Raw genomic sequence first — 11366 nt, forward strand, 5'->3', positions numbered from 1 at the left:
ATTGAGCAATTAGTTTAAAAATAAATGACACAAGTCTACTTTTATTCCAAAATTTCAAACCTTACTGGGATGTGATGTATATTCTTAAATATACACTTAATAGAAACACTTCAAAAGGCACTAAGACAGGCATCCAGGAATAGAATAGAGAGAATTATTGTTGCTTCTCCGTTTCCATTTCTTGATGATTCCATCTCTTTTCTCTTCAGCAGAATTCTTTATCTTGAATGTTAAACCAGACCCAAGATTTTATTTATACTCTTACTGCTTGTGCCTGTATGACTTAACAAACTATTGCTTGGTTTGGGGCTTGTTTGTGATGTTTCTAAACAAATAATAAAGGAATCAAAATATGTACATTGTTTTTTGGAATATTTAGATTTAACCATATTGATGTTTCTAATTGTAGTTTATTTTTGTTGGTATTTAATATTTCATCATGTGAATAAATTATGGATTATTTATCCAATGCATTGTTTTCTTTTAATTATTACTTCTATGAACTGTACTCTGAATCTCCATCTTAGTTTACATGTCTGAGATATCTTTTCTCTTTTTTAGGGACAAGCTTTGGAGTCAAATTTCTATGTGAGATTGTGACTAGTATGTTTTACTTTTAAGATAATGTGGAATTGTGTCACAAGCTAATTGCTGCTGTTAGGTGCCATTGAGTTGGTTCCAACTCATAGTGACATTATGCGTAACAGAAGGAAACACTGCCCAGTCAGTCCTGTGCCATCTGCATAATTGTTCCTATGCTTGAGGCCATTATTGCAGCTATGATGCCAATCCATCTTCTTGGGAGTCTACCTCGTTTTTTGCTGTCCCTCTACCAAACATGAAGTACTTTTCCAGGGACCGATCTCTCCTGACAATATGTTCAAAGTATTGCCAACAAAGTTTCTCCATCCTTACCTCCAAGGAGCAGTCTGGCCAAACTTCTTCCAAGACAGATTGGTTTGTCCTTTTGGCATGCCATGGTACTTCCAATATTCTTCTCCAGTAAAATGACTAGATCCTTCTTTGGTCTTCTTTATTCAATGTCCAACTTTCACATGTATGTGATACAGTTGAAAATACCATGTGTTGGGTCAGGTGTGACTTAGTCCTTAAAGTAACACCCTTGTTTTTCTATAGTCTCAAGAGGTTGTGTGCAGCAAACTCATAAAGCAGTGAAAAAGTGCATTTTGTAAATCTATGTGAATGTTATTGTTGCTCTCTCTTGAAAACAACATGGTGTTGACCAATATAAATGTTGCTAATCGAATTGTAAAATGGATTCATTTTGTATTTCTCTATTAATGCAACAAAGCATCTTTTAATACCTTTATCACTATTTCTCCTTTCTTTCCTGAAGATAGAAATTCAAATTCCACTGTAATTTTTCTATTAAGTGCTTATCATTCATTTTTGCTTATTAATTTGAGCAGCATATATAATTTTGTAAATTCCATCATGACTGTGTTGCAAATACCTCACCTCACTGTGTGGCTTGTCTTTAGCATTCTCAGGACATTTGGTAAGGCCAAAATTATCCATTTGAATGTAATTGAATATATCGATTTTTTTATTATTAATTTAAACTGTTTGTATCCATTTAGAAAACCTTCCTCAGTGGACACAAAAGGATATTATTTTAAATTTCTTTTCCAAAGTTTGAAACTTTGTCTTCCTAATTTGAATTTTTTAAAACACTTCCATTGGTATATAATTTGCTTATAATATAATTCAGTAGTTCAATCATATCAAGAATAGCTGTACCATCATCACCTCAATCAAGAACATCTTCTTATTTCTTGTACTCATCGCTGTGATCATTCCAGTGCCTGCCAACTTCCCCTGCCATTTCCCCAAGGAACCATTAGTCCAGTTAATGTGTCTATAGATTTACCTATAAGGAATTTCACATATAGAAAAACATTTTTAAACTAACAATAACAAAATAAAACTGATAAAACCTCAATTAAAAACAAAGCAGAAAATAATAGAAAATTAGAACAGACTTAACATGGATTAAAAGGGAGATTAGATGATAAAATGCTAAATCTAACCCTAACTGCATCTGCAGTAATCCACTTTCCAATGCACTCTGGATGATAACAAACTATTCACATCCCTGGTCTCCTTCATCAAAGTTGCTCTATCTTTTACTTCCTATAGAGGTAGAAAGTCAACATATTTTCCATGGGTAAGACATTTTTCCTACATGATTTTTAAAATAATTCTTCTTTTCTGCCCTTGTCACCAATGATTTTTCAAAGTTAAATGAGTTTCCGTGCCAACCTCTATTTCTGTATTGTCTATCGTGTTTTCATTTCTGGTTTATTTCTGTGTCAACACTTTGCAAATTTCCATGGTTTATGGTAAAATATGTTATCATTAAGAGCATATCTCTTTCTCTTCAGCAAATTCTTGTGAAGTCATCATTCTTTATTCCTCCACTTAGATTTTAAAATAAATTTGTTACATTTCTATGAAAAATACATTGGAAAATTTATTGGAGTTGATTTGAGTTCAAAAATAAGTCTGATGGTGGTACAGCTCTATGCTTGCCCAACTCTCATTCGTCTTAGGCGTTTCCCTCTGTGTTCTCTGAGCTTTAACCCTGCAACAATGGCCTCAAACATAGAAACAATTGTGGGGATGGATCAGGAATGTGCAGTTCCATCCTGCTGTACATAGGGGCGCTATGACTTAAAACTGACTGCATGGCACACGACAGCAACAATAACAAAACAACACTTATTTAGTACCTCACAGTTCTGGAGGCTGAAGTGTGAAATGAGCTTCAATGGGTCAAAAAATCTAAATCTTGGTGAGTATCTATGTTGCCTAGTAGGAGAATCTATTCCTTCTCTCTTTGAGATTCCAGTGGTAGCCGGCATACCATGGCTTGTGGATGCATTATTTTAAACTCTGCCTTTGTCATTATATTGCCTTCTCCTTTTTGGTCAAATCTCTCACTCCATGCTAAATTGGTATCTGTGAATGCGTTTAGGGCGAGCCAAGATAAACCAGGATAATTGCTCTAACTCCTTAATTTAATCATCTCTCCTAAATTCTTTGTTTCCACATTAAGCAACATTTACATATTCCAGGAGTTGGTCCCTGGATAGATACTGGGAAGCCATTAGTCAACCTACCACAGGGCTGTATGGGAACAATATGCACTGGTTTGAAGCCTTTTTATAGGATTTTTACATTTTAAGGTAGCTATTTTAAATGATAATGAAAAAAATGTCCTGACAGAAGAAATATCCTCATAAAGACAGAATTGACTGTGCATTGTGCCACAGTGTCTCACAGAATCAGCATGCCCTGGTCAGTACATTTAAGTTCAATCTCATAGATACTCATATATTAAACCTCTAATCCGCTACAGACAAAAAAGAAGACAGAGGTGCACATGCCCATGGGAGGTTTTAGTACAGAATTGAGTTCCCTCAAGATCAAAATTAAGTGCTTTAAGATTGTGTATTATAATAGCACAATGAACGAATTTTTGCTGTTTTGCTTACTGTTGACAGGTTTTTCATGTTTACATTTCATGGAGACATTTAGAACCATTGTGGCTATCTGCATAACCAGTGTGTATGAAGCACTTTTCCATTTTAAAACAAATATTGAAGATGTTTAATTATCACATATTTAATGTTTCTAACACTTTACAAACTAGTCTTTATTTTCCAGTTTATAAGATACCACATCTAAATAAATATTATCAGAAGGGTTGATTGAGATAGTCCCCTTGATAATATGATTTCCAGAAAGTGGAGAGTGTAAGAACTCTATTCAAAAGTGAGGAATGTACGAACTATGTCAAAAAGTGGGGGGTGTAAGAACTGAGCAAGAAATCTTGGTGATACAACTGTTAAGTGTGCACCTTCTGTGTTAGTCTGGGTACATTAGAGAAACAAATCCACAGAAACTCATATGTATAGAAGAGAGTTGTATATAAAGGGTAATTGCACATCAAGAAAACATCCTAACCCAGTGCTGCCCAAGCCCCTAAGTCCAACATTAGCCCACATGTCTAACACCAATCCACAAAGCCCTCCTCCATCTCACAAAACACACGCAATGATGCCGACTGCAGGAGGGAAGCCTAGTCAGTGGGCATGTAAGCATCTCAGCACTGGCAGTGGCTTCACATGGCTGCCCCAGCACCCAGGGCTGCATCAGGGTAGGTCCATGCAGCTTCTCCTTGGCGATGTTTTGCAGGGAACTGGCTAAGGCAGCTGCACCCTGGTTTGACCATCACAAAGCAAGAGACCTGAGAACTAGAAAGGCGGAGCTCACCAAGCCATTTATCTCTCTACCCTTCAATTAACCCCATGTGTTTATCAGCCAGGTTGGCACAAAAAACTTTAACTATATCACCTTTTTGCAGAGAGCTTGGTAGTTCAAACCCAGACCGTGGCTTCATGGATGAACCAACAGGTGATCTAGTGCAATAAAAATGACAGTATAGGAAGTCCTATATAAAAGTTCTCTGTCCTACATGGGGTTACTGTAGTACTTAATTGATTCAGCAACAGCAAGCAAGCCCAGGTACTAATGAGTCTATAGATAAAAATATTTCAATAACGCGTAAAATTAGCCAGGACTCTTGAAATGACCTAAAATATGGAAGGTGTACATTATGGGTAATGCATTATAACTATCAATAACACAAAGATTCTGCATTTCAATATAGTTGAACCCAAAACATAATTCATTTACATACATTTAACAAATATTTATTGAAAATAAATTATAAATCAGATACTCGTTTAGGTCCTAAGGATCATGTGGAAGAAAACAACAATCCATAAATCCACTGTCCCAGTTGTGGGAGGTAAATAATAAAAGACAGTGAATGAATCAACATAAAATAAGGGACTGTTGCTAAAGGCTGTGAAGAAGGATGCAGATGAGAAGAGACAGTGTATGTGGGAAAGGAAGAACAGCAGTTTTCTAAAGATGATGATCAAGGAATACCTCGATGGTAGGGCAGCATTTAGGAAGAAATCTTAGACTCCAGTGTAAGAGAACAACAAGTACAAAGGCCCTGTGGCAGGGCTACGCTTTGAGTTAAGAAATAAGAAGAAAACCAGTGTGCATGAAGTAGTCTGAAAGACTAAGAAAATGACCAGAGAAAACATAACTCAAATAAAGTCTGAATAAGTAAGCAGCATTCGTGATTTCAAAGCATTTGCAGATAGGACACAGGCAACATCATCAATGTTTTCAGGGTATCTTACACGTTGTTGTTGATGTCTCCAGCTGTCCTTGAGTTGACTTTTGACTCCAGATCCAATTCAACAGAGTATAATCGCTTTGTGGGGTTCAAGGCTACACTTTTTCCAGGAGCAGGTCGCCAGAACTTTCTCTCCCTAACTGAGTCACTAGGTGTATTCAGCCAGGTGCATAGCCCTTGTTCCCCACAACTCCTCAGAAAATTGGCAGTCAGGTACAAATAAGTAGAAAAACGCTCTTATTTTTCTTCTTTATTCTTTCTAATATGGCTATTTCATTATATTGAAAATTATGATGTGATCATGCTGTTTCTACAAATTGGCCCAGGTAAAACAGAAACATTAATTCATTACCAATAAACTTTATTTCCAATAAAAAACATGCCAACGCCCCCAAAAGCACCTACTGTCGTTGAAAATATATTTCAGTGTTACTTAGTTAGGACTCTTAAAACAGGTATTCAAGTGAATAAATATGATTACATGTAAATTTAAATCCTAGCACCAAAATCAATCGCTATAAAGTCATTTTATAAAAACTAGTTACATCCTATTTACCTCTGACAAATTTCCCATGGGAGCACCTGGGGCATGTACATGCCTTCCATGTACTGATTTGTTTATGCCCTTGTTTTACGTACATGTTTACATTCCAATGTGATAGTAAAATGCATGTGGAATGAGGGATTAAATCAAATGTCATTAATAAGGTTTGTGATGAAGGGAATTCCTTAATCTTTCCCTGAGAAATTCTCATTCAGACATTACATTGTGGGCATTATGTTTTCTTTTTTATAGACAACAGTCTTTTGATGAAGCAGCATTAAGGGTATCATCTCAGAAAATTAAGAGCAGGGTGAGCCTTCAAATGTGAGTCAGTGCATGGAGAAGATCCGAGATCAATCAAACCAGGTTGTATCGATCCCACACCACTAAAATTCCAGTCCCAGAGAAAATGTTGCCTTCTCAATCATCTTCTTAAATGCACCTTTGACCTCCATGTTCCTCAAGCTATAGATCACTGGGTTCAGCATGGGGATGACGATGGCATAGAACAGAGATGCCATTTTGTCTGTGTCCATGGAGTGACTGGAGCCGGGCTGTAGGTACATGAAGGTGACTGTCCTGTAGAAGATGGAGACTGCAGTGAGGTGGGATGCACAGGTGGATAAAGCTTTTTGGTGGCCCTGACTTGAATGCCTCTTCAAGATGGTAATAAATGTGAACAGGTAGGACATCAAGATAACCAGAAGGGCAAAAAAGATGTTGAAGGTTGACATAAAAATGAGGACCAGCTCACTAATGTGTTCATCAAAGCAAGAAAGAGCCATGACTGCTGGAACATCACAGAAAAAGTGCTGGATCTTGTTAGATCTGCATAAATACATACTGAAAATGTCCCCAACATGGATGCAGGCATTTAGAAAACCACAGACATAGGAGCCAATGGTCAGACGTGCATGTACACTGGTTGTCATGGTGGTGGTGTAGTGTAGGGGCCTACACACTGCTTCATAGTGGTCATAGGCCATGGAGGCCAAGAGGAAATTTTCCACAGTAGCAAAGCCTACAAAAAAGAACATTTGGGTGGCACACACGTTGTAGGAGATGACATTGTCTCTTACAAGGAACCCATTTATGGCCTTCGGAGTTACAGCAGAGGAATACACACAGTCCACTAGAGAGAGGTTACTGAGGAAAAGGTACATGGGAGTATGAAGACGAGAGTCCAAGAGAATCAGCCCAATCATTCCCAGGTTCCCAACCAGAGTGAAGAGGTAAATAATGGTGAACAAGATAGAGAGTGGGATCTGAAGTTCTGGGACATTGGTCAGACCCACTGGGATGAACTCAGTCACCTCAGTATGGTTCCCCATGGGATACATGACATGGCCTGTAGTAGTGAGAAATAAAGGAACAGTGGGTAAACAGAAAATATATTTCATTCAAATTTTTACATATATGTAACTGTATATATATATATATGTAATACTCCATTTTTCCTTGTTTCATTATGATAGTAGATTTTTCTTCATCATTCTCTAATCTAAAGTATGCATTTGGACAAAATATATTCTATATAGCTAATACACTGTGAAGTAGAAGATTCCTCACAAATCATATAGCTAACATCCCACTTGTGTAAATGAATAAACTAAGATATAAGAAGAAGATATACCTTAATCCTAGACATATATTTTCAGTAAATGCATCACCTAAATCAGATCACCTGAGTCTTTTAACAATCCAAGTTATTGTTCACATTTCAGATATTGCTCTGGTCCTTTTCCTTCTAAAATTTACCTATCTAATCTTTAACATCAGTAAGCTTTAAAAACTTTGTGGGAAAATCCCCTTATCTTTTCATTCCATTTTCCCATAAAGTTTTTGAAGCCCCCTCATACATTTACTTATACACACTCAATCCCTTTGGCACATCTATAAAAGGTAGATTATTTTGTGCAGATTTACATGAGTGTCAGAAGAGCTTAATAGATTGGTTACCATAACCTCTTAACAGAAATAGAATTCAATTTGCATTGAATTAGCATTTCATTTGAATTCACATTTCCTTATTGTGTGCCTCCTGTTATGTAAAGGCTGTATAGTAGGGTAACAGTACCTACAGGGTCAGGTACAACCAGCAAATACTCTTCTGTGATAGTCATTCACTGTTCTGGAAATGGGCGTGGCAACAATCAGGGTTTCAATAAGTTGGTGAGTGTCCTGTCTGGTATCCTCATCCATCAATTGGCCTTGCTTCACATGAGGTTCCCTTAGAACATTCCTCCTACCCTCCAGCGTTCCCAATTCTCTGCGAGTCTTTCCGTAAGAGAACAGCCTCTCTTTAGCTGAAACTTTCATTCAGATCCATATTTGAAGGAATTTCCAAATCTAAAATTACTTCTCAGCTGGAGCACAGACACCAGGATGGACAATTCGTGGGTCCACAATTTCACTGCAGATCTGTTTTTGTGGTAAGCGCCTTCTTTTTCTCATTTGAATTTGAAACCTTTGTCAGGTCACCACTCAACTGTCAGTTTGTCATACCGTGGTGGCTTGTGTGTTGCTGTGATGCTGGAAGCTCTGTCACCGGTGTTTCAAATGCAGCAGTGTCACCTAAAGGGAACAGGTTTCAGTGGAGCTTCCAGACTAAGAATGGACAACGAAGAAGGACTTACTGCAAGATCGTGCAGTATTCCGTTCTGTTGTGCATAGGGTCGCTATGGGTCGGAACCAACTAGATGGCGACTAACAACAATAACAACTGTTCTCTATCATTTTCCTCTTCTTTTGAGTCAGTTCTCCTAAATCAAAACTTCTGATGACATAATAACAGAACTTATACATTTCATAAGGAGTACTTATAGTGACGTATTAGTTAATTGCTGGGTTACTAATCAAAAGGTCAATAGTTCAAACCTACCAGCTTCTTCTCAGGAAAAAGCTGTGACCTTTTTGTTTTCTAGCAGCTTTTGAGGAGAAAGACAAGGTGTCTTCTTCACTAGAGATGCTATCCTAGGAAACCCAATAGGGCAATTCTACACTATGATGTGGAGTTCCTTATGAAATGAAAATCAACTATACTACACACAATGGCAGCAACAACAACATAACTTATAGAGTGCTCTAGAGGCATGTTTGCACAATGATGAATCCATGAGCTAATAAACAAAAACTCAGCTGCTAAAACCCACTGGTAACTTTCTGAAAGAAAAGATCAGACAGTCTGCTCCTATAAAAGTTACAAACTATAAAGCATGGAGACATTTTACTCTGTCATATAGGGTTAATTATGAGTCAGTATAGACTCAACAGTTCATAAGAATAATCGTACTATTAATAAGAGCATTATACACACAGCTATATCTCACATGAAAAGAGCCATGGAAGGAACCCTGCTGGTACAGTGGTTAAGCACTTGGCTACAAACCAAAAGGTTAGCAGTTCAAACCCACCAGCGGCCCCAGGGAACTACGATGAAGTAATCTGCTGCCGTCAATACTTCTGGGTAGAAAGTCTTATGGGGCAGTGCCACTCGGTCATACTGTATTACTGTAATGAGCCATGGCCCCACAGTGGGTTAAATATTGTTGCAAAGTGAAAGGCTGCCAGTCCAAGCACACTATGAATAAAAATGAGACTGTCTACTTTAAAGATTCACATTTTTGAAAACCCAGGGAGCATCTAGTTCTACTCTGTTCTTACAAGGTCTCAATGAGTCAAAATAAATGACAGTAAATCCGTTGTGTGGCAGGGACTGTTATTTGTGGAGGGGAGTTTTTGTGTGTGTATTTTAATTTTGGTTAATCTTCACTCACTAAAATCTTACAAGTAATATGTTTTACAGCTAAGAAATGTTTTACAGATAAGAAAACATAATTTGAAAGCTTTTGTTATTTCCTAAAATCTAATATGGAGTAGATTCATGGTTCAGAACTAATTCTCATAAGTTTCACAATTTCCCAACCATCATGTCATAACTGTGCTAAAAGTAATTATAAAAATAACAGATCTTCTAGAAGTAGGTAGAATGATGATATTAGAGTGTGAAGACTATTAAAGTGAAGTACGCATCCATATAATTTCAAAATTATCATTCTGGAGTCTAAAGAACTACCCATTCAAACTCACCCAACAGTGGCATGTCAATAGATAATGAACAAAATTAAATCATCACCCATTCAGTCACAACAACATCTACTATTTTGCCCATATTTAGGAAATAGCATAGTGTTTCATGAGTATCCCTGAAATTTCTCCTGGGGGAAACATTTTGTCATTGGGATGCTAGCCCAACAAAATAAACAGATAATCGTGGCATCATATTGTGAGCCCAACTAATAAAAGATAAAGATACCCTACTTCTTTGCATGTATTAACTATTCTTTTCACACAAAAATGAATATGGAATATATAAGCTTACCTTGAAATGCTTGAAAACTAAAAGTATTGGCAATTCTGAATGCTGAGTCTTAGATCTTTAATTCTACCAGAGAAAATGACAAAAATCCTATCAGAGAAGCTTTCTTGTCAATACTGCTCAGAAGTGTCCTTTGAATTACCATTTACGCTGTACCAAAGTCAGGTTCCTTATTTATGAAATAGATTAAATATGATTACCATTCCCATTTACTTCACAGAATTGTGGCTGTGAAGAGTAAATGAAGGAAGTTCTATAAAACAGCTCAGTAAAAATCATCATTTTAACCACATTCAATGTAGTATTTTATATTAAGGAGTTTTTCCTGACTGTGGTTTCTGGCTCAGAGCAAATCCCAGTTTTGAGGATATGGATGGCACTTGTACTTCATATGGAGAGGAGTAAATAAATGACCAGAAGGCCTTTGCACAGTCTGGAACCTCTACTATGATGCCAAGCAGGATCCCACTGGAAATTCAGAAGCTAATAAAAAGGGAACGAACAGAGAATTGCACAGGGGAGATCTCAGGGGAACAGACTCCCTACGAGGGCAACTACAGATCTTTTTACTGATACCTAAGGATGAGATCATTAAATTGCCTGGAGAAAACCTGTTTGATTTGTTGAATAAGCACATAGGTATATTTGCACTGTTTGTTGTCATTTCATTTATGATTGCTTTAATGTAAGCTTAATTTATATATCGTAAAATTTACATGTTTTAGTACACAGCTCAGAAAGTTAGAACAAACTGAAACAGTCATGTAAGTATCTCCATAATATGATAAAGAACAGTTCATTGGCTTCCAAAATTCCTCTGTGCAGGATATGAAGTACTATTACGATGATAGTATATAAACACAATGATCTAAGTCCGTCCGACTTTGATGAGTAGCAACTGGAGTCTTAAAAGCTCATGATCAGCCACCTAAAGTGGAACTATGATGGAAGAAGAGTGAAGAACATTGAAGATGCATGGGAGCAATTAGTCCAGTGGACTAAGGGACCATGCAAATATTAGTCTTCACAACTCTGAGACAAGTAAATCCAAAAGGTTCTTGGTTTAACACTACCAACTGATCTGGAAGGGTATCATATTAGATGGTCCTGGGTAGAATGGGAGAGTAATGTAGAACAAAATTGAAAAGCATAAAGAAGACCAGGCTTACTTATCAGGTAAATACTGGTGGATTGTGAACCTTAGT

At 37.1% G+C, this 11366-nt stretch overlaps 2 protein-coding genes across 2 annotated transcripts in view; one reads left to right on the plus strand and one right to left on the minus strand.

Moving 5' to 3' along the window:
• Positions 1–620, plus strand: part of LOC101655616 (olfactory receptor 5B12-like) — a 1990-nt gene extending 1370 nt beyond the window's left edge. Inside the window, exon 2 of the mRNA XM_030887520.1 lies at positions 562–620. Within this exon, the coding sequence (XP_030743380.1) occupies positions 562–620 (59 nt within the window). The remainder of the gene's footprint in view (positions 1–561) is intronic.
• Positions 621–6169: 5549 nt separating this feature from the next.
• On the minus strand, positions 6170–7123 carry LOC101655305 (olfactory receptor 5B2-like). The gene has a single exon (XM_004714988.2). The coding sequence runs from the start codon at positions 7121–7123 to the stop codon at positions 6170–6172; it is 954 nt and encodes a 317-aa protein (XP_004715045.2).
• Between the last annotated feature and the right edge of the window lie 4243 nt (positions 7124–11366).

Source organism: Echinops telfairi, unplaced genomic scaffold (genome assembly GCF_000313985.2).
Source record: "Echinops telfairi isolate 266 unplaced genomic scaffold, ASM31398v2 ScPeMD7_7416;HRSCAF=8454, whole genome shotgun sequence".
Taxonomy (NCBI): Eukaryota; Metazoa; Chordata; class Mammalia; order Afrosoricida; family Tenrecidae; genus Echinops; species Echinops telfairi.